The 24987-nt window shown below is 34.1% G+C and overlaps 1 protein-coding gene across 4 annotated transcripts in view; it reads left to right on the top strand.

Moving 5' to 3' along the window:
* Positions 1-15745, top strand: part of NETO1 (neuropilin and tolloid like 1) — a 59964-nt gene extending 44219 nt beyond the window's left edge. For 2 of the 4 annotated variants that reach the window (XM_065752238.1, XM_065752235.1), the window contains exons 7-11: positions 368-596; positions 9970-10083; positions 12306-12864; positions 13959-14033; positions 14774-15745. In XM_065752238.1, coding sequence (XP_065608310.1) covers positions 368-596; positions 9970-10083; positions 12306-12864; positions 13959-14019 — 963 coding nt within the window. In that variant the 3' untranslated portion in view covers positions 14020-14033; positions 14774-15745. The remainder of the gene's footprint in view (positions 1-367; positions 597-9969; positions 10084-12305; positions 12865-13958; positions 14034-14773) is intronic. The other 2 variants (XM_065752237.1, XM_065752236.1) reach the window with 2 other exon arrangements.
* The last annotated feature ends 9242 nt before the right edge of the window (positions 15746-24987 follow it).

Below are 24987 nucleotides of genomic sequence, written 5' to 3'. Positions count from 1 at the left end.
ATACTGTGCCAGTGAAAAAAGAAATTTCCAGCTTGTCTGTCCTTCAGCTTCAAGGACTGTTGTACATACTTCTACTGGAGGGGCACATATTTGGATAGACCTTACTGCAAAAAAGAGAAATCTGAATCTTTTGCTAGATTTTACTTTGAAGGAAGTCAAAATACAAGGAAATATAAGCTATGCTCGCTTTCTGTATTAGTGCCCACCCAGGCAAGTGATCTGTGAATCACCAGTTCCAGAAGAATTTTGATGCTGTTGTGTGGCCTTGAGGGAACAAGACTAGAGCAGTGTTGCTTAATGCTTTTTCAGTAATTCTAAAATGTTTCTATGTGTTGCTTTTCTTTTTTTCTTCTTGCTTATTTCACAGATATATTTGCGATTCTTGGACTATGAGATGCAGAATTCCAATGAATGCAAAAGAAATTTTGTAGCTGTCTATGATGGAAGCAGCTCTGTGGAGGATTTAAAAGCAAAGTTTTGCAGCACTGTTGCAAATGATGTAATGCTGCGGACAGGTCTTGGAGTAATCCGTATGTGGGCAGATGAAGGCAGTCGAAGCAGCCGATTCCAGATGCTCTTCACATCTTTCCAAGAACGTAAGACCTTAATTGATGTGTCTGCCTTTCAGTTTGTTAAATGATACTAGTCCCACAAACTGCTTATGTTCTCTTCAAGCAGAGTATATACCAAAAGAGGTTCCTGAACAAGCTGTTTAAATCAACACAGCAGTTTTCATTCTAAGTAGGTGTTTTTTTTTTGTTTTTTTTTTTTTTGTGCTGTGCAATAATTTTTAGCACATTGTAAAGCACTGGATTCAGAGGCAGAAAGGCAAGTACAGCTTGTCACTGTTAACCACAACTTTTTCCTGACTCCCAATCTACTGGGCCACTCTCTCAGTTTTCTCTTAAACAACTAGAAAACGGTACAACTCTGAAGGTTTTTTATCAAGTCTCATCTCTTTTATGAATTTGATTTTTTTAGATCTAACAATGATGGTTCTTGAAAAACACCTTATAATTATTTTATAATAGATGACATGTATGTTTGTTCATATACCAGAATTTTTACAAACATGTATCAGATAGCGTTAAGCAAATAATGCAGCATTTGGTGATTTTATTATTCTCTCTATGCAGCTTTCATTCATACATCTATATGATTTCTGGGCTCAGGTAACTGGAAAAGCAGCCTGTGAAAAGAAAAAAGCAGGCGTCTTGCCAGTTTGAAAAACACGAAGCCCAATAATCCTATTCACGGAAAATGATTAATTCAGTTAATCACCTGTGAAAGATATTGCTTTTTCCTCTCTAATGTAAAATGCTCATATGGTCCCATGAGGAAGGGTATGTGCATGTATTTATTTTCTTGTTCTGATTCAAGTTCACTTTTAACTTATTTTTGGGCTTGTGCTTCACATTTTTCACAGGAAGATTTCTGTGTGACTGTCAGTGACTGAAATGGTGGTGCAATCCTACCAGGCATATCCTTCATCTGTATTCTGCGTGTGTGTACCCCACAATGAGACTGTTGAGAGCAGTCTCCGTAATTCTTTAATTATGGCTCTGATTAAAAATTTCTGACAGTCTACATGCTTGAAACTGCATATGCCACTGTATTTGCACAGTGCAGCCTTAGAATAGATTATATATTTTGTATCTAAAGAAGGGTAGGGTCTAAAAGACACTGAGACCCCTCAGTTAAGATGACACTGTCTTCTCATTTCAGCAACTGGAGATGTCTTGAATATTCAAGATCTGATTCATTATTTTTTTTTCACAAAACATCCTGATCTGTTACCTTAGAAACAACTGCATAGACACTGGAGGTTGGCAGCATAAAAAGGAGTAAAGAGTAAAGCACTGTGATGAGTAACTTGAGATGAGGGTTTGAATAAATGTGGATTTGCAAGATTTCCACATTTTAAAGGAGAATAAGGAAAGATTTTGCTTGTTTTTATTTTTGTATTTGTTTATTTTTCCTCCAATAGCATTCCTAATACTACGTTATAAGCTCCTCTGTTCTTGTAAATAGCTAATATTTTATAATGCATGGTATTCTGACTGGGAAGTTGAAAATAATAACATGATGTGCTTCTGTAAATTTATTCTGAACAGGTGTTACAGACTAAAACTGAAAATTTATGAAGGTCTAAACTGTGCTTTGAAATATGTGTACACAGCCTGATCATAAATATTAGAAGAAACTGCATCTGTGTTTTTAATGCTGGAAGGTGGCTTAAAAGATATAAAGGTGACACTGACTGTACTCTTTGTGCCATGTCAGTTGTGCATTGGTACTGGCTGTGCAAAGTTGGGTTTAGCAGATGCCCAGTCTGTGCGTGGCATGATGCAACACAGTGTGCAAACTGCTCAGTCTTTCATAGTGTGTGAGAATAATTAGATCATCTGCAGGAAAGAGGTGGAATGTCTACTTCAGGGAGAACAAGTATCAGGAAACAGCCACCTGTGTCTCTATGCACAAAAAAAAGGAAAGAGGAAAAAAAATCTTTTTATTCACTTAGAGCTGGGGAAAAAAATAAAAAAAAATATAGGATGACATTTTTGTTGTGGTTAACCTGCATGTGGAAGAGTGACAAAGTGTTTTATTGATTGTTGCTGTGGAAATGACCAAGTGATGCTGTTATATGTTGCTCCTTGACTTCTCCTATGTGTGGAGTTACTGTCTGTACAGAGTTAAGCTGTTGAGACTGTGAGCTCTCTGTTACACAAAGATCCATGAACTGGAAGTGGTTTTGTTGCTTTTTTTTTTTTTTTTTTTTTTTTTTTTGAGGAAACAGAACACTTAGCCTGAGGAATTTTTTCTTTCTAAGTCTGTTCATTATTAATTCTTGTTACAGCCCTGTTTCTGGAGAATTCACATTCGTGCAGAAAGAAGTCTTAAAGAGATTTCTTATATGACTATTTTCATTCTATTTGATCGGTGTGTTCCAATTATATTTGAAATATATACAAGTCTGCTTTTCTTGGCTTCTGAAAAGTGGCCTTACAAGTTTCCAAACCTCTAGTGGTGATGCTCTGTGGAACAGCATTGATGCTAATATGTTTCAAGGGAGAATAGGCATGAAATGCAATAATTGGTAAAGACTACTACTCCAGAAAATCGGTATTGATTCTCACATCATCAAAATTTTAGTAGAGCTTTAAGTAGCATTTAATAAACAATTTAGGTAACATTTTAGACCAAAGATCTAATAGTTTATGATCAGTATTATCAGCTATTCCAAATATCATTTGGTTATACTTGTTTAAGTCCGTACCTTTTCAATCTTTTACATGTCCTTATGAGCACACACATTTACCACATTTACCTCTTTTTTTAATGGCCTAAAATAGATTTCAAATATCAAACTAAGTTAAGAGGAATTAAAAAAAAAAAAAAGAAAAAAGCTTGTAATATCCAAAGGTTTATGGCCTATGGTATATGGTGGCAAAGAGTGACATAGTTTAGTGTACAATAGGGGTGATGGGTTGACATTTGGACTAGATAATCTTAGTGATTCTATGATTCTATATGTTCATCTGGTAAGAAGGCTAGAAAAATGAATTTTTGTTTTTTCACCTACTACCCATTCATTTCATTTTCCATTACTGTGATACAGATTAATGACAGACATGCTATACACCTACAGCTTCTTCAAAGAGATGCTCCTGAGCAGACACACCTACACTTTAACCTAAAAGCAGATTTGTAGAACCTGGGCATAAGGGATAAAAGAAATTCCTTTTATATGCAGAACAAATATGATTTTAAAGGCTCTGTCACATGTAACTTTCTTAAAGGAGCACAAACCCTATCATTATTTTTATTAACAAAAATTGTACTTAGGTAGAAATCTAGGGCCATTTTTAGAAGAGTAGTGCACAGACTTATAGAGTAACAGCAGTCAAGTCCTTATTTGCAGACAGAATCCCTTATGATGATCATCCCAGCATGAGCAATTCTCTAATGGGGAGAGGGCACTGCAGGCATTTGGTATTAATGGCTGTGTTTATTGTGATAATGCAAAAGGAACAACTGAGAAAAGGAACAGAAATACATTAAGTGCAGTGCATGCAAAGAGATAGTTTCCACTTGGGAGGACTTAGAGGTATAAATAGATTATAGCCTTGCTGATTTTCTCCCTGCTTCCACACTGATATATATAAAAAGAAATAATTGGGATTGCCTCCTTAATAGTGAGCACTCACCTGTGATTTTCTTCCCCTCTATGCTATCTGCAACTGTTTGTAGTCACAAACCCCCACTGGTTAAGCTACCCAGTTCTTACAAAACAAGTGTCTGTGGTGCCCACAGTGTGTAACTGAGCTGAATGGAGATCTGAGCACACACTTCTGAGCTGCCAGTCTCTAATGAACTTATATTGACATGTGTCTGGTATTAACTCTCAGAAAAGGTTATATTTATTTTGAGCAGACCTGTCTGAAGATGTCTGAAAAAGAAAATCCAGAATTAAATGCATTTCAGTTTCAAGTTCCTAGTAGATGCATTTTAATAAGGTTTTTTTTTTTTCATTTGTGGGAAATTAAAAAGTAATTTTAAAACACTTCAATGTATGCTTCTAAAATAATCTTCATAATTTTATAATTTTAATAAAATAAGTAAAAACATCTATCAATATAGTTGATGGCCTTTTCCCTAGGGTGGCTGAGAGAAAAGTTCCTCTGTTTCCAGGATGATTTGAGGAACATCTGAGGGGCTTCTTTTTTCTCATGAAGAAAGCTCTATTTTTCAGTAAGGAGCAATAGGACATTCCAAATGATCTATGCCTAAAGAATTAATGTGCAGAGCGTGATGCAGTGAGCTATCTTGAGCACACTAAGAGTAGGTGTGAAATGTGTAATGAGTTCAGCAGAAAATATTTTTCGTATCTAACCATTATTCAGATTTCAGAATTTTCTCATTTGCCCTCAGGAGACGCAGTACCTCTAAAAAATGTTATGACAGGAATGGAAGGGGTGAAGCCTGTAAATAGTAAGCAGGATGAGGCATTCATCTAAGATTAGAGTCCTGGATTGAAACCCCTATCCTGGAACATACTCAAAGGATAAATCCTTACATTTCGATGAAATAAAATGTAGACACCCAAGGTAGCTTGCTCAGAGCTAGTGCACGCCCTAGAAGTAATGAAGTTAAAAGTAGCTCCATACAGTGCTAAGAAGCAGTGTAAATACAATGAAGAAAGCACTGCATTGGAACAGACAGGCATTACACCAGGTATGTAAGAAGTCAGCTTTTGATTACATCATGAAAAACCATTTTGACCCCACTATGTCTACATTTTATACCCAAAGTATCCTGTAACCCCTCAACACATAGATGACGTATGTTGCTATTTATACTATTACACCTCAATACTATAACATTTATGAATAGGACAAATAATGTTATAGTCCTAAGTGTTAACTTATTTTATAGTATAAATGGGTATATGCTACTGGTGATTATTTATTTTACTACCCAAGTGAAAACAATGTATTTTGGAAAAAAAGTTATAAAATATGACTGCTTTTATTTAATTTACATTGTAAACATGGCATATGGAAGAATTACTAAGGCTCTTTATGTTTCTCTGCCTTAGGGCTATTGAAGATTAAAAGAATTTGTGATTATTTTGCATTAGTAAATGAAAAAGTATGAATCATTAGCTTCATGTGCATTCCAAGAACCTTTTAACAGCAAGAACATGTAGACAATTCCATTGTCTCAATTTTTATAACTTTTGAAAGTATACTTCAAATTCTAAGCTTCAGCTTTTCTGAGTATTGGGATGTTAACCTTCTGGAGATTATGATAGTTGTAACAATCTCCTAATCTCCCAACTTATCCCCACTAGGAATAAACTTAGTCAGGTAACAGTAGTGGGTCTATTCTATGATTTTTTTTTTAAAGCATATTTTTCATATACCTAAAAAAAGTCTCTTGTATACCATCTCTATCTTTTTAAAATGCTTACTTATGTATCTTCTAGGGTAAGTGCTCCATCTTGTGTTCATTGTAAAGCAGAAGACATCACATTAAGTTTTGTTCCATGGCTGTAAAATTTGTCTGTGTATTAAAATGCAAAGCACGCCTACGCATACACTACAATACTTCTTAAGAACATATTACATCTTAAAATAAAGGGAAAGTAATTGAAGGTTTATATACACAGACACATGTTTATATATACATATATATATAATACAATTTCCCATCAAAATAATGCATGATTCAACTCTAAAATCAAAAAAGACCTTTGAGTATTTTTTTCATTGAATTATTAATTACAGTGGTTCTGTACTTTACAAATCCAATGTTTTAGGAAATATTTTCAGTTATTAAAATAGATCAGTTTGAGTTATGTGAATAATTACAATTTGCTTACTTGTGCTATCATCATTATGAATAGTTCATGTGTTGAATATGTTACTCCACTTATTTCTAGACGAATACCGTGGCAGATTTTGATTCAAGGTTGCACTAGGATAGAGTAAAAAAAAATAAAATGCAACTTTGTAATCTAAGTTGTAATTTTTGACTTAATAAAAGCCATCACTTTTCATAGAGTGGTAGCATGATTGAGGCTGGAAGAGACTTTGGGGCTTGGATCCTGCTTTAGAACTGCTCTAAACAGGATCCAACAGCTGGTTACTGGGGGTGGTGGGGCAGTGTCCAGTTGGGTTTTCAATATCCCGAACAAAGTAGGCTGCAGAAACTCATGGAAAAGCAAATCTTGTCCAATTTATGACCAGTCAAACAGTGAAATCTTTGCTCTTGTGTTTAAGAGGAATGTCCTCTGTTTCATTTGGTGCTCATTGTGTCTTGAACTGCCACTAGGCACCACTGAGAAGGTCCTAGCTCTGTCTTCTTTACTCTGCCCCATCGATTTGTGTACATATTAGCAATATTTCCCCTGAGACTTCTCTTTTCCGGACTGATTCAGTTCCAACTCTCTCAGACTTCCCTCATATGTCAGATTACACAAGACTTTAATCATCTTTTTGGTCTTCCTTCTGTTGGACTCAGACCAGAATGTTCATGTCTTTCTTATGCAAGGGAGCCCAGAACTGAACACAGCACTTTATTTGTGGATCATTATTGCCGGGGAGTGGATCACTTCTCTTTACCTGCTGTCAATGTTCTTTCTCATGCAGCCTAGGACACTATTGATCTTACTGAGCAGCAGCACCTTTCATTCATTCCACAAAAAAAAAAAAAAAAAAAAAAAATCTCATCAGAGTGGGGAAAACTATTAATTTCTTGTCCAACATAATCACTCTAAGAGACCAGAGAGGATTTGACTATTCTAATTTTACAAATATTAACAGAAAAGTACTCTTTGGAACTATGTTTAGAAATATATTGTGCTTAGTTTTCTCTCATGCTGTTTGCTGTAGTTATTGTGAGATTTCCTTGTTCTCTCTCCATCTAGTCTTGACATTTATCCACATAGTTTTTCTTTCCTCCATAGCTCAAGATGCTGTTGACTTGGGAGACAGAAACTCTATCCTTAATTTCTCCTGCCTTTTGTTTCCAGATCTCCCTGACATCATTTTTCATAAATATTGTGTCCTATAAAATCTATTAAAAAGAAAAAAAATTGAATTTCTCTTGAACTTTTTTCTCTCTTATTCCTCAAACATTTCCTAACATGTTTAGTTTGTTATACTATCTTGTCATTACTTTCAGTGTAGAATGCCTTATATTTGCTCTGTGTCTTGAATAATTTTCTCATTCTTTGTTTACTATTCATTTCCTTTACTACCTCCGCCCAACTATTTCTTTTTTATTTACCACTCTTATACTTCTAAATTCCCATATTTCTTTCTTTCACTTAAACTGTTCTCTAATCTTTTGGGGGGGGGTCTGTTCTCCCACTATGAATCCTTTCTTTCCTGCCCCATTCAGAATTACATCAGACTGAATTTAAAGTGGTAAGGGCAAGTCATAGACATTTTAATAGACACTTTAAGGTTCTTCCTGCTGAGACAGCACTTAATCCTCACCACTTCTAACATCTTTTCATGTATGAAAGATGTTATATAGTTTGTTTTCTTTATGTCTTTTTAGCATTTGGATCTTCTTTTCTTGTGTACTTCCTGTGTGTTACCATTTATTTTGATTGGTGGCTAGTTTGGTATTCTTAGATTTCCCTTTCATAAGTTCTCTCCCTTTCTTTTTTTTTCTTCCAAGCCATCAACTCTGACTGCTGCACTGAGACACTGACTAAGCTGATGGCTCGAACTCAGAGTCAGACCAGAAAAGAAGACAACCTTTCTCTTCCAACACAATAACACCAGGCCCCATACAAGTTTGAAAACTGGAGGACGCTGCCAGTCTTGGCTAGGCTGTCCTACTACACCCACCGTATATATGAATTTGGCACCTTCTGACTTCCATTTTTTGAGTTTATGAAAGATAAACTTGGTGGGCAACATTTTCCCAGTAATGATGCCATCACAACAGCTGTGAAACAGTGGGTAACCTCCGCTGATGCAGATTATTTACAAGCTCAGCATTCAGGCTCTTGTTCATCAGTAGTGAAAATACATAGCTAATGATGGTGACTATGTCAAAAATAGTTTTTTGCAGCTGAGAATTACTTTCAGAGCAAGCTTATATCTAGGGACATATGTAAGTTCTGATGGCATTTATTATTTCTTTAACAGAATGCAACTGATCTGGAGAAGCTGTTATAGTCAGTTATGCATATCTGAACTTAAATAGTTATTACAAAGGGAATTTCTTGATATGATATATGGAGTCATTAAGTTGCAAAATACAAAACCTTTGTATTGTTCTTAGTCAGCAAACCACTAAAGCAGTCTTCTGCTCTCAGCCAGTCTCTGAAGTATGCATGTATGTTATCATAGGAGCCACTTTTAAAATTGCAGAAGAGAAAAATTGCGATGAAGCATCAAATTCTAAGTACCAATATTGAGTTAATGTCAACATCACAACTTCTTTTTGAGTAGTATTTCCTTAGGTTATTTTTTTTTTATCTTCAGGAAGTATAATAATGGTTTGGGGTTGAAGTAAAATAAAATTTCATGAAGGGGTCATTTTTGTTTATTTCACACAGATAAATCATGTAGCTTTTTTCCATATTGAGGAAGATCTGTTGGTTTTGTTTGTTTGGTTGGTTTGTTTTGTTTTTAATTAAAAGAAATATGAGAAGTGAGTTATCTTTACTGTATTATGTGATTATGTAGTAGTATCTTTATAACTCCAATACCTGAGAAGTAGATATAATTCCTATTAATGACCTCAAAGGTACCACCATTGTAAAAGTTTATGTTCTTCAGTAAAGCTTTAATCCTGTGTGATTCTCTTAAATTATGGACTTCAAGGATGCTGATGACTGATGCTGATTTTAATATTCATATGTGATAAATAGGATACTTCTTTTACTGTAGTCTTTCTTATTAACTTTTTAATAGTTTTATTTTCTCTGGATCTAAGTGTTTGGATGTCATTGATATGAGCACTAAAGTATGTATCTTCATTCAGTCATTCAAAGTTTATTTTAAAATTTCAGTTTTGGCAACAATAAATTTGAAACTAATTCTTTGCCATGCACTGGATCTAGCTGTGATACAGTTCACATTCTCCTTATCAGATCATAACATGCTGTGTTTTGGATCTCTGGCTAAACCTATGTTGATAACACACCAATGGCCCCCCACCATTATGCAAGATGTAAACCTGCTGCAGCCATCAGAGTTAATCTATGGTGAAGAGGTTCACCTGTCTTAGACAAAATTGAAAATCTCTTGCTCAAGAGTAATAAACAATGTGTGACTTTAGTGCTGCTGATAGTGCACGATAGTCAGTTATTAAATATGCTCAAGGAACCTGTGTTGTACAGCTTTCTTTCTAGTACAGGTTATATGATACCTCCTTGACGTATTTGTTGTAAAGAATTGAATGATATACTATTTAATATCAGCTTTTTATTTTTGTTTTTAGCCCCTTGTGAAGCCAACACTTTCTTTTGCCACAGTAATATGTGTATTAATAATACACTGGTCTGCAATGGACTCCAGAACTGTGTGTATCCCTGGGATGAAAACCACTGCAAAGGTAATGTGTAGGATTGAAACTGTCAGCTCATCAGACTCACCTTATTATGTATGAGATTGATCAATGCTCAGGAAATGTAATTCAAGGGCAGCATGCATCAGACAACAGATTAAAACGGAGAGGTGAAAATACTCATGGATTTGCTTTGTGTTTGTATTTGTATTGTTTGGTATTGATTTGTGTTGGTTATATGCTTCTGGAAGGCTTTCTAACCACTTGGTTCCTGTACAATATACAAGTTAATTAATAGCGATCTTTTGGTTCCTTTGGCATAATTACCTTTGCAGTAGATTAGAACATGCATAGCAGGTGTCTGCTAGCTGCACACCATGCCCATAATAGCTCAGGTGGGCTGAAAGATAACAGCACATGTGAACTGAAACTAGAACTGTAAAAAAGCATCCAGATCCATTTATCATCCTCTATTGCAACTGAAGTGCAAGGACAAGCACAGGAAATCAGTCATTAAGTCTGTTTCATAGGCAGGAACTGATGTTCCCAACCAGGTGTTGACAAAATATCATTCAATATTTCTATGTAAGCCAGCATCTGTACTGTCTTCAGAGGAAAGAGTTTAACTAACTAACACTATAGAGGAGTGAGACAGTCTGCTGCTTCTTTTTTTTTTCCCTCCTCAGCAACAGCAGATTTGTTCCTGAAAACATGGGCATTGCCAAATTTAGGAACCAATCAAGGAAAAATTCAGAATGATGAGGATTAGCCATCAGCTTCTGTGTCTGCTGAAGTCTGTAAAAGCCTGACAAGCAGTGCAACAGGGTAAAAAATAAATGAAATCAAGTTTCAAAGAAACACAACATAATTGTGACATGGAAAAACATTCTTCAATGAAATGAAACAAACAACTGGGGAAGAACTCTGCTTCTTTAGCATAGAAGAAAATAGAAAACCTTCCCCTCTCTAATTTCCAGAATGATTTTCATCTTTCATTTGCCAGTATGCTTATGTTGGGCCTTGTGCTTGTATCCCTCCCCCTTTGATGGTTCCAGCAAAAAACAAAAACAAAAACAAAAAAAAGCTGCTTGCTGCTCTGTTGCTTTTTCTAAATCTGTTCTTTCCCTGTAGACCTTGTCAGTCAGTTAGAGAAACCCCAAGTGAATCTACAAGAGTAGGCAATGAGGAGTACTGAAAAGTTCATTTTGGGTATCAAGACAATTATAAAGACCTGGATTTTATCATTTTTGTGACAATGACTTTCATTTCAAAGGCTTTTTATTATGTTCTTTGGTATGTTTTAAGTTGACAGAAAAATAACACTAGACTGGGTATTGAAACTTAATCACAGTTGTCTAGTTTGATGTGCATGTGAGAGGCTGATGTGACTGCTTTCAGCTTGGCTCTGTCACTGTCTCAGGTGTCACCAGCCATTTGAAATTAAGTCACAGAAAAACATACAGAACACTAGAGTAATTTTTTTTCTCTCTGTACTATTTTACTGCATAATATTCTTCATCTCAACACTGAATTTTCTGGCCAGCTTCTAGGCAGCCCCTGAGCAAAGCATCGTAGCTGTGATCAGCTTTGGGTATTTATACATCTTTTTGAAAAGTTCTAGAAATTAATAGGTCACAAACACAATAAATATCCTGCACACTTTTTTTTTTTTTGCACTTTCTGGAAATTCATATTGAATAACTTCTCTATTTTCTCCTGATTTAGCTTTTCATTGAGTACTATCAACAGTCCCAGTTAACTCATAACTAACCGTAGTTCAAAGAAGTTCCCAATGCAAATAATTTATTTCTAGAACCTGTAAAGACTTGCTGTTTCATTAATCTTAATGTTCCACCTGCATATATTTACTGGAATAGACAGTAAATAACAAAGAGATCTTTTGCTTCTGATGTGGGGGCTTTAACATTTGAATAGAATTCAGATGTGACACTAAATCCATCTATTTCTTACTGTGGTTTCCTTTATTATAAAACAAACAAACAAAAATATTTCAGCTTGCTAACCTTGTAATATACCCTGAATAAACCATTAACCAAGAGCGGAGGCAATCAGAGGACCTACATGTTACTTATTTGGTTTCCATGAGCACCTGATTTCTTCTTTTTCACATTACCCCAGTAAGACTGATTATGTAAACTTAGACATAGACTAGGCATGGCTTTGCAGTAATCTGTGAACACATCATGGCTGTTTTCAATCTTGGTGTGAAATTAATTCTGTGTTAATTTCTTTTTTTTCATTTCACATAGAAAAAAGGAAAGCTAACATACTGGACCAACTCACCAATACCAGTGGGACTATAATTGGGGTGACCTCTTGCATTGTCATCATCCTCATTGTTATCTCTGTGATAGTACAGATCAAGCAGCCTCGTAAAAAATTTGTCCAAAGGAAAACAGACTTTGATCAAACTGTGTTCCAGGAGGTGTTTGAGCCTCCACATTATGAGTTATGCACCCTCAGAGGGACAGGGACTACAGCTGACCTTGCTGATGTTGCAGATGACTTTGAAAATTATCATAAACTGCGGAGATCATCTTCAAAATGCATTCATGACCATCACTGTGGATCACAACTGTCTAGCACTAAGGGCAGCCGTAGTAACCTCAGCACAAGAGATGCTTCTGTCTTGACAGAAATACAACCTCAGCCTGTAAAACCCCTAATTCAGCCCGTGAACAGGAGAAATATCCTTGTCATGAAGCATAGCTACTCACAAGATGCTGCAGATGCGTGTGAGATAGATGAAATTGAAGAGGTACCAACCACAAGCCACAGGCTGTCAAGACATGATAAAGCTGTTCAGCGGTCAGTATCAATAGATTTTTGATGAAGACTATTGTGTAAGGACTTGATTGCCCAAACATTTTCACTCTTTTTTTTCAGTAAAGACATATTCTTTTCCTTCTCTGTTTATTACTTAAATTTCTGTTTCTTGCCATTTTATTATTGCTCTTTGTCTCACATCTCTGCTTCAGTTTCCTGGAGGTTTTTGTATCTCAGTTTCAGCTTTCTATCCAATATCTCTTTTTCTTTCACTGTTATATTTACATGCCCACATACATGCACACACAAGTCAACAGACAACAGGTACATTTCTTTAAAAATGAAAGATTTTGTGTGAATTTAGCTTTTGAAAGAGCCACAGGCATATGGTTTCCTTGAAACTGATTTTGGCTTTGATTTTGTCCTCTTTTGGTCTAAAATTTCTAAATCAATGCATTAATAAGAAAAATGCTTCTATTCATTTTGACACATGACAGAACAATGAGACACCCAATCCTGTAGTAAGGAAACCCATTAAATAGTATATTTTATATAGGAGTGACAGTTTTTGCGAAACATTAACATATCTGCTTCACTATCAAAGTATATTTTTATATAAACATATATTAGAATAAGAGACAGTGTAGTGAATAGAGAATGCTCATATATATAAGAATGTAGTTTAAAATCTTTTTAATCATTAAAAAAGTTGAGCATGATATTTTTAATAAAAAGCTAATTCTGTTGTATATTGCATTCTAAAAGGCTAAATATGAATGACTAAAAGTCTGCAAGTAAAGGAAAAAGAAAAGGAAATAGGAGATATGAACCATTTATTTGTAAAAGCAAACAGAAGCTTTAAATATATATTTATGTTTTCTCTTCCATGCATTATTTATGCACTTCTTATGACTTTTTTTTTTTACATGCTCTCCATATTTTCTTTGCACATTAGGGCATTATTTTCTCTTAAAAATAAGTTATTTATCTTAATCTAATTGCATGCCAATGTAAATTACTTCATGAATATGGAACATCTTATCAATATATATTCTTTATTACGTATCTATATGCATATATTTATTTTTTTCTATGCAAACATTATAATTTTGAATGAAATAGCCATAACATTCCAGGTTCTGCCTCATTGGGTCTCTAAGCAAACATGAGTCTGAGTACAACACAACTAGGGTCTAAGAGACCAACCTGAGGTAAGTAAACATACCTGTACAACAAACAAACCATCTGTTGCATTCCATTTTATTATATTGTTAAAATGTCTGTTAGTTTATACACCATCTCTTAGAAGTCTTTGCATAGAAAGAGACAGGTTTGAATACAGAGAAAACTAAACATCAGAAAGATTATTAGTTCAGCACTGTGAACTAAAGTAGTATTTAATGAATTCTTATTCTTGAATATATTTATATAACCTGCATTCTAAACACACTGTAAAGAGAGATACTTAGCATGGCTCCAGTGTTTTATTAATTTTTTATTTATGAAAATAAAATTTAGAGTCATGGTGTGTGAAACTATGTAAAATATATCAGACTAACCCAGGCCATGAAGATATGAAACAACTTGTCTTTATCAATCTTTTTAAGTGTCAGGGGAAAAGTTTATAGGAGTGCAGATAAATTTAGTAATTCTGTAGCACTAATGTTAATGTTGGAAATTAAACTTTATTTCTGAGTCTTTTTCTAGGCTTTTAATTTTGTGTAATTTGTTATCAACACTTAATAAACATCATCTCATTTTTGCATATTAAAGTTATAGATAGTTGTTAGTCTGTCAATTTACATGTGTATATACATTTAAACATATGTATGTATATTCATGTTTACATGAACATACATCTGTACACCAATTTCACTGAGATTCTATTAATGCCTTTTATTTTTATTTCTAGATAGTTTAAATAAATATTTGTCTGTATTTTTCTTCCTAGAGAGAACATATTTTAACTTTTTTTTGCTTTCAGAGAAGAAATATTTATACAATCATGTGAACTGAATGGAAAAACCTATAGTGAATTACTTCAACTGTCGGAAAGAGAGAGTGGACATGTTTTTAATTTCATTTCACTGCCTTTATCCAAACCTAAGACATTTCTTACTTCTTTAGCAAGAGATTCCCGTTGCACAATAATATGTTTCTTTTCTAATTTGGTTGCCGGCCACCAAGTGCTCCTTAGTTTTTAAATACATTTAAAGATTTGCTGCAAACTTGAAGAAGTTAGTTCCTGGCTGAGACTGTCCCCAATTTATTTTTTCTTAGTTTTATTTTGGTTGATATATTTTATGTCTGTTACCTACATGTATGTTGTGTGATATGTGGGAGAAAAGTTACATTGAACTTTTGTTGTATGTACATTGTTTTCATTATATAGAATTCTTGAGAATAGTGCGCTCCTGGGTGATTTTGAACATGCTACAATGAAATGTGAAACTATGGACCTTGGAAACACCAGCTAGAGGTTTTATGGACTCTCTGACCACCTGTTCTCATATCATGACAAAATTCAGCAAACAGTGTTGAGCAAAATCACTAGAAGGCAATAAGACTTTCATCATTACGCTTATCAATCTTTTCTCTTTTTCTATTTCTCTCTTCTTTTCACTGCTAGTAAAATTCCCAATTTCAGGAACAATTTATTAAAATCAGGTATTTAGCAGCTCATAATCACTTCAATAGAAATGTTTGTTGGATAAGCATCTAGCAATATGACTGAATTTGACATTGAGAAAATAATGTGCATGTATGTTACTGAATATTTGAGTTGGCAAAAATATCTTTATTAGACACATTGTAAAAAGCATGCATTCACAACTGTTGCTGTTACTGTTCCATTTCTGTGTCATATGCTTGCTACTTGTAACTTTTTATATAAAGATATATAAAAAAATGTATAATAATTTCCTACCTTGAGTTTAATGGCAATGATTTTTTTCCACTAAATTTACAAATCTTGTAGCATTCACAAGTTTAAACTCTAAGCTTAGTTCTTAGGAACATGAAAGCCTGATACATCAGAATCAGGTGCCTCTCATCCCTTACTTATTTTGCATCAACTCTTAAGATTTGAGTGAATTAATAATACATAAAGAGGATTGCTTCATTTCAATGAAAAAGTTTGTGACAATATTTTGCTCAGTTCTGCACTCTCATCTGATTTATTTTTCTGGCTATTAGGGAGTTTGCTTCAGAGAAGCATAGCAGCTGATTTTTACTGGTTATGCAAATATTATGGCTGCACTTCAATTTTAGAGATGCAGACATACACTAGATTCACATACAAGACAAGATGCTATCCATACTTGAAGCCATAAGCATTAATAACCAACACTGAAATTAAACCTGTGAGGCTAATTGATTAAGGAAATATTTTAGGTCAATTTACAATTCAAAATTACATATAATTGAAAAAAAATCTCTGTTTAAGAACTCATTAACCATTCATAAAATAATAGTGTAAGTATCAATTTAAATAGCTACCTTCTAAATTCTTTCTAAAAAGAAATATCATTTCCTTCTTAAACATTTTATCATTCATAGTTGTTTGCTAGGTTTTATTACTATTATTATGTATTCCTGATAAATATTTCTATTGGGTTTTATTATATATTATTTTTAATTGTGAAGAATTCCATGGGTCTTCCCAAAGTAAAAAAGGATGCAAGAAAAAAAACAAACAAACCCTGAGGCTGAAAAAAAAAAATTATAAACATATTTACATAATTTCCAGCACAGAAAATCTGTTTTCTTCAAAACAGATTATTTTCTACAGAAGTATTTTAGGATTTATATGTGATGAAGAAGATTTTCATGTACTGACATCTATATTAAACATATTATACAGGATCTAATTTTAGCTTGATTGTTATCCTATATTAGCTCTGAAAATCACCTCCCTTCCACTGCAGTCATTGACAGTCTCTGAGCCATCTCAAAATGACATAGATCCTTAGCAGGTGTTAATAATACATTTTGAGTATCCATTTGCAATTTTTTTTTTTTTAATTCTAAGTTCCTAAACTGACAAAACTCTACTTCATGATAACTTCATATCAAGATTTTTTTCATTTCTGTGCTCAAAATGGATGTATAGATCCATTATAAAGCCATGGAAGTAGGAAAGACTTGTAGAAAAAAATGTATATACATGCACACACATTTTTGTGTATTTATAAATATTTGCTAATGAGATAAAGTATTAATAAATATATAAGGAGAAATCTAAAAACGTGAATTTAGTTTTAACTGAATTAAATCTGTCACCTAGAAAAGTACTGAAGCCTTGGGTTTCAAAGCTGCTGTACATTTAAGTGCCTAAATCCCAGTGAAATGGAGAGCTAGTCTACTCTCCCCTAGACATGAACACAAAAAAATCCATTTTATGATTTTTTAGTGAAGTGTTGACTGAGATAACGTAGATGGAGAGGACATGGGTATTAATATTTATGTAGCACACATCTCTCTTAAAGAAAAATTAATTGCATCAGGAAAAACAAAAGCAAAATTTTAAAGTATGTGTTAACACAGCAATTCAAGTAAACTGGGAATGGTAATGCTAACTTCACTACATGATCTTGGAAACTCCTTCACAAAATTGTTTTCTAAGAGCTAAGAATATCTTTAAGCAAAAATACCTTATAAATGATAAATGATATGTCCATACTGAGGAAATACGGTCAAATTACAGAACTATTTATTAAAGAAATAAATATAATTCTGAAATATAATTCTAAGAAATAAAATTCTGAATTCAAACCCATTTAAAATATTCAAAATGGAAAGATTTATTTTTAGAGATTATATCCTGCATATAGTCTGTGTAAATAATAGCCTGATCCACTTTATTACAATAATGATAAATTTTGTTTGGTATCACACAACAGTAGGATATCTTAATGTGATATATAAACTCATAACATTAAAACAAAGGGGGTTGTTGCTCAAAGTAAATAGTTTGTCTTTGCTAGGAATATTTTTTATCATCATGAAGCCAATTATTTAAAGAACAGAAAGCAGTTCAAGATTTTCGTTTATAAATAAAATGTATACTCACAACTGGTATTTGAACAGAGACTAGAAGTAAAGTGTTAACAGCTCCATTCTTTCTCCATTTTATGGAAAGGCTTGGCTTAACGAATTAATAGAGCTAATGTACTTTGTGTAACAAGTTAGTAAACTAGTAAACTTATTTAAAAAGTGTGGATTAGATGAGTTGGGCATGGTAACTTCAAGCATTTTACCTCATGTTTGTCTAATACTAAAACCACAACCAAAAGTTACTAGAACATTTTGGTTTGACTGGTGGATGCAATGTGTGTGATACATAGCCACACTCACAGTATGCTCATTTCTTACATATTTTTTTTGAAGACGAGTTTTTGTAATCATAGACACATTGGTACATTACCACATTGCTTTAAGTCTTACCTTTTTTGTTCTCTCTTTCCAAGACTGTATTATTATGTATTTACTTCTAGTACAGGAAATATGGTTTTTCAGTTTGTGAATACTTCTCTGTATCAACATTTAAAAATCCTAAGAATTCCTTTTTGTAAAACATCCTAATGTAAACCTTTTCATTCTTTTCCTAATCTTGACAACAGCTTGAAGAAAAAAAAGGAACATATGTATCTGAGAGGTATAAGTAGTTTACTCTTATATTTTTCTCCACTTCTTTTTTCTGTTGAAGATCCTTTCTTGAACCAAGAAAATACGATTTCCCTTTGGAAACATTTTCCTCTTCAAAAGAGATTGATAGCACTGAACTAAGTCAGAAACAAGGAAAAATAACGGAGCAAGAAATGCAAGTGAAAGGTTGTTTCTCACAAACAGTAAAATGAAAGAGTGATCACAGCATAACTTAATTACCTTTACTCTGTACAGAACAGAAGCTTTGAAGATGTATTGGGAAGGACTGGGGTAAAGTTTTATTAGGAATACTGTATTTTTATCTTAATCATAATTCATTGGTGTTGTCTGGGCTGTCTACCTCTGGGCTGGCATGCATGCTTCTGCTAAAGTTGTACTTCAGTGCGCTGGGAAAAGAATCTCATCTCCACACATTCTCTTCTCCCAAAGATATCTGTGCTATTGTTGAACCAGTTTTTGCTTAAATCACTTCTATGTTTTCTTCCATGCTGTATTCATAAGACTATGTTTCCCCACACAACATAAATCAACATCCAAGCTTCCATCACATGTGTAGTAAAACACATTTGTGCTGCATAGCCTTGCAAACCTGTGGCATGGCAGAGCTGTCTGCAGTGAGGCAAGAACATCAGCTACCTGGAGAAGCAGGAATTGCTGCTTCCCCTTCATTTTCTTTCAAAGAAGGAGGAGTCACGCTGATCTACAATCTCAGTGTCATCACAGGAAAAAGGGAAGCTGCCAACCCCTCCAAACAAACTGCATCAAGAACAATCCAGGAAGCAACAACACTGTTCAGATTTTATTGTCAAAGTAACAGGCCTGACCAACAGCATGCAGAAATATTGTATCTCTTCATTCTCAGATAACGAAAGACTGCAGTGTAATCCTGTTTCATTTTACGCATCTGGACACCACAACTGTGAGTACTGACTGTGCAGTGCTCTGGAAAGGACTTAGTAACTGTTTGCACAAGAGTAGGAAGAAAAGAACTTACTAGTTCTATAGGAAAATTCTCATGTTCCCATACACAGCATGCTTCGGCAATACCTAATTATTCTGTCCTTTTAGGCTTACTTTTCTGCAATACATCCTCCTCAGCTCCAGTGAGTGATAAACATATTCATCTATCTATAATGAGGTGGTTTCACTGGAAAGTGGTTATTTGGAATTAAGTAGTTATTAGATGTGAAATGGGACGAAGACTCTTGTTGAAGTGACTGTAAAACAAAAATCTGTGTGTGGGGGGGGGGAGGAGGTTTGCATGGACCCTCAATATTGATATATCTTTACATGAACATCCAGCTGTAACAACTGCAACAGCTAATGAAGATACCTTGCATATGAGGTTTTCCTAATATAGCTGTAGGCTCTAATTCATGCCTATTCACATCATAACTCTTGATCCTGCTTTGCTTAGTTTGATCAAAATTTTAATTAGGAAAAAACAGTTTGTTTTAAGAGAATGGCTTTCACTGCCTTTAGTGAAGAACAGAATACAGTTTACACTGGGGAAAACATTGCAGTCCTCAATTTTTTTCTAAGTGCTAAAGGACTTTTCAAAGTCAGTGAAGACATAGGTGAGCTGCACTCTAATAAATCAGTAATTCAAAGAATCCTCTATAAGTAATTAACACTTATAAATTAGAAAATAAAGTAAAACAAGGAAAGCATAATAAACAGAAGCAAGTAATTTTTCCAGTGATCAATGCAGCCATTGACAAGTTTAACAGTTGTAAGACTAAGAGATGGAAAATTTCATTACTATGCAAACACAAACCTAACCCCTCATCCACATAACAAATTTAACCAGAAGGAACTATGGTATTCTTTGATTCAAAGGTAGGTCCTTGTATTTTAAGCATTCCTTGCAAATGGAAGAAATTGTTAATTCCTTGCAGCTTTTTACTCCCACATTCTAATGACTGTTTTGGCAAAAACAAAAGGAAACAAAACAAAAGGAAACAAAAACACCTGTGGGGTGGCTTGGTTTGATATTGTGAGTATATCTGGCACCTTCTTAATAATGAATGATATATTACAGCTTTCTCAGAAGAAGGAATGTATTCAACTGTGGTCTAAGTTTCATGGTAATATTCCAAGCCCAGAGACTTGTTTTGTCATTAGAAGGTAACTTTAGTAACTTAAGAGATCTTCTTAACTTCTAGTCTGTGATGTCTACAGCAGCATAGGCAAATATCGATCATTTTGAATTATTTGGTAATAACTACTATTAAAAATAATGCAACTATGGCATCTCCATTGCTAGGATCATCATCACACTGGTGACTGAAAAAGAGAGCTACTGGAAAAACTTTCAGTTCTGGCCATAAGAGAGCTTATGTTTATGTGACACTGATATTGTAAGAGCTTGTTTCTTCAAATCTGCACATTTCCTCCCAAAATTCAACTAGAATTCCTAGCTTTACTTCTCTTCCATTTTTTTTAATGCAAACGTGCTTTTCTCAAATGGATGACTCAAATGAAAAAATACTTGCTGTGATATGATATAATACATGGATTTTTTAAAAAGTGTTATCAGATTTCATTAGAGTTTAGCTGAGTCACTTAATGTACTGCTGGAAAATGATTAGATCCAAAGTGCATAAATACAAACATAAGAAAGTCCTCTAGATCTAGATGATTTTACTTCTCTCAGATTTTAGTATTCAACTAGCTTTGATCAAAAGACAGAAATCTCAATAGGCACAAACTTTTATGGAAATCTCTGTAGGAAAATAAATTTTATATAGCACAAAGTTTTAAACATATATATGTTTGGAATATATGAAGAAAAGAATATTTAGAAAATTTCTGATAGTTTGAGAAAATGAATGGTTCTTCTGCCTCTCAGAATTAGTCAAACAGACTTTGCACAGGCTCTTTCTGTACAACTGGTTACATTATGATGAATAATATATATAAACATGAGTTGTTTGTTTGTTTGTTTTTAACTGAGTAATATGGTTTCAGGCAGCTACAAACTGAGGGGGAAGTATCCAGTAAAGTTACTAAAAAAGTTCTTTTCTTAATGAGCTTCTTGGCTAATTTCTGAATCATGATCTTGTCATACAGTCTATGATGCTGAGCTCACCACTCTTCATTGCTTATGACACAAAATAGGGTAATGATACAGATCCGATGGTCTTTGTTGCTGATTTTGGTCGCAATGTAAACCCTACCTCTAGTTACAGTGATAATTACAGACGTTAGTGAGTGATGGACAACGTGGTCTATCTAGGTAAGCCTTATCCATAAATATATCTACATTGTCTGCATAGGTCTGTATATTTCAACATTTAAAGTAAAAATAGCTAATTAAATTTAAAATATTTAGATATTTTCATTTTCTTTTAATTTTGTATTTTCATTATTTTAATTTATTTTTAATATTAAAAAATAAACTCAACTTATATTCTAACTCCTTGCTTGGGTCGTCTTCTGCATTCTTCAGAAACGTTCATATCTCAAGTATCACTTGCTGAATGCCATGACTAAAGGACACTAAGCTTGAGCATAGAGCTCTAAGGAGCAATTATTACTTTCTCCTGAGATTTAGGACTATTTTAATGCGCTCCAGGCCTCTCAGGAACTGCTGTACTGTTTGGGACTGACTTGTCAGTGATGAGATCACCTGGGTTAAAAGAGAGAACAAATTCTGCATGTGAAGATTGTTAAAAAACTTTCTCGATGTGAAGCACATCATGAGTACTGTAGCTACAAGACTCCTCCTAATACTAGGGGATAAAAAACTCTAATGTTCTAACCAACTAGGTTTAATCTATAGTTGTATTTCCCCCATATGAATGTAGTACTAATTATTCTCATTTGCAAAGTAGAGATGGGAAAAGTGGAAAAGAAAGAAGGCTTCCAAGAAAAAAAACAAAACATCCAGCAGTGGTAAGTAAATAAATAATTGTACACTGTGCTTACAATTAATGTGCTATATCATGAAATGGAGCCGCTTCTGCTTCTGTTGAACAGTTTGCAAATCATTTACTTGTTTTGATTTTAGATTTAGACCAGGCATTGGCTGCTAACTTTTTAATTATGTTTGTTTCATACGGTTCTAAGAATTATAAACTCTCTGCATTCCTAAGTACTCTTGAAAGCTCTTATTCTGAAAGCTCAGACACTTTCTGCTCTACATTTTCAATAAATCCTTTAGAGAAGGAAACTATGCAGTGGAATGTCTGTTGTGCCAAGCAAAAAAAATGCACTCTGGCATCTAGCCAGTACTGTTGACATGATACATTTTTTGAAGGAGAAAAATTCAGTGATGTAATACAAGATCACATTCAAGGATCTAATCCAAAGAACTCTGAAAAGGTGTAGAATCACTTCTGAAGAGTAGGAATGTCAAAAATGATAAAAGACATTGTGAAGGAGAAAGGAAGAACCAAAGCATAATCTAGATTTTTTCTTTCAGGATAATAGAAATGAATTTAGTTATATCTGCTGCTTGGGCAATGTGATTTTAGGGGATAATTTTGTGCTGATACAGATTTGCAATCATAATGTGTAATGTAAGACTCTGCCGAGCTTGTTACTTAAATTTTATAAAATTCCTAAAATCAATAAACATGGCATGAGAATACTACAACATTTTGCCTTTGCCATTTTCAGCTGGAAATAAATTCCAAATTAAAAATTTTCACGAATGTCAAGTTTGAAGAAAAGGCATGATCTTCCTCTAAATCATGCATGTACTGGAGCTTAACACAGACTTCTTTGTAAAATGTAGTGCATATGCTGATATATGCAGTAAGGTTTATAATGTGGCACGATTTCCGTCACTTAGTATGCTTACCTCACAGGTATGTGAATACTTCAGAATGAACACAAGGGCTTATGTGTCCCCAGATAGCAATAAGCAGTCATCAGATTGCTGAAAACAGCAAATGTTCCCAAGTTAATGCTGTAAGTATTTGGACTGATTTTGTACACAGAAGTTGGACTGAGAAATACATTGGAAGGCTTTCATCCATTTCCAGAACACTTCATGCTTGGCATTACAAAATGTGTTACGATTCCTATGATGATGAATATAAATTTAAAAGATTTATTGGTTTGCTTGTTGATAATGCTTGTAGTGTTTTAGTCTGGGGGAAAAAAATAAGTGGTTAAAATAACATGGTTCTTAGGAAACATCTGTTCTACCAGGTCATGACTAAATCATTTTATTTGTGTTTTAACTTTTTTTATGCCTTCTAATCATTCTTGATGAATGTCAAAAGCAGTTAGACAAAGATACGTAATATCCTGAAGCAGAATCTTGCTTCAAGATCTTTTACGGGAACTATGGGTACTTGGAACTCCTCAGAGTCAGTACTACTGTAGTGAAAGCAGTGAATGGATTGGCCTTGTTTAAAAATTTCTACATCTGTTGTACTATTTAATCTCACTGTATCCGGGAAGCCTAAGCATTGTAAATAAAGCCCCTACTCTGTAAAACTACTTATTTTTGTTGGCATCAAGGATAGTATGAGGTAAATGAGGTAAATTGGGAAAATGAAAATGGGTTCTATATCTGGTCTGTTGTTACTGGTGCTTCAACATGAATGGCTAATAAGATCTCTTGCATGCAGGAAAAGGGAGTGAATGTTTCTCTGATCATGGCCTCCTGTGAATTTGCAACAAATGCTACCTGGCAGAGGGCACCATGAGCACATGTGGATGTGCCTTTTGTCCTCAACTAATTCTATATATTTTTCAGAGAAAGGATCAATGTTTATTGTGTTTGATTAGGACTTCCTCCTCAGCATTGTATTTATACAGCTCAGATCAGGGTGGGGTTTAGACTTCCAAAGAGCAGTCAATTTCAACAATGTCTAGTTAAGTCAATGAATTCATACTTGAAAGTTATTCTCCCCCAAAGTAATTATTTCATTTGATCCAGGTCAGGATAAACTCAATAATGTGCCTCTGTGACAGGTCTCAATGAATCTTATTTTTCCTGCTAGAATACAAAAACAGAGGGAATAAAGTCACATTTCATCTGAATTAATTTCTTCATAAAGTTAGAACTTCATCTTGGCCCAACTGAATTCACTGGGCTTTTTGCCACTGACTTTAATAAGGTTAGAATAAGAATCATAACATTTTTATTTCTTCCAAATAACCAATTAAAATATTAAGTATCTCAGGGTGAATGCTTCCTTCTATTTTGACTCTCCTTTGATATTGCATTATTGCCTTTTCTTCTGCCCTTCTTTCAGTTTTAATTAAGATTTCCTTTGTTTGCATGTGAGGGAGGTCATTTTATTTTTAAACATTTCAGAGTATGCTTTACTGTTGATAGTTTTCTAAAGAAAGAAAAACACAACTGTGAACATTACTTTTCTAGTGGAGGTTTAATTCACCAAATGTGTTAGCCTGAGGATGAACTGGAAAAGTGAGAAATGTGAGAGCAAGAGTATTCTCTCTCCTCTTTTAATTAAAAAATAAAATGAAATAAAACGTATTTGGCTAATAAAGATTCTGTTTTTCCTCAATGCTCCC

Source organism: Cyrtonyx montezumae, unplaced genomic scaffold (genome assembly GCF_038088225.1).
Source record: "Cyrtonyx montezumae isolate F1298 unplaced genomic scaffold, pur_monq_1.0 scaffold_8, whole genome shotgun sequence".
NCBI lineage: Eukaryota > Metazoa > Chordata > Aves > Galliformes > Odontophoridae > Cyrtonyx > Cyrtonyx montezumae.
The sequence above is the reverse complement of the archived record's forward strand: the minus strand, read 5'-3'. Positions and strand labels throughout refer to the sequence as shown.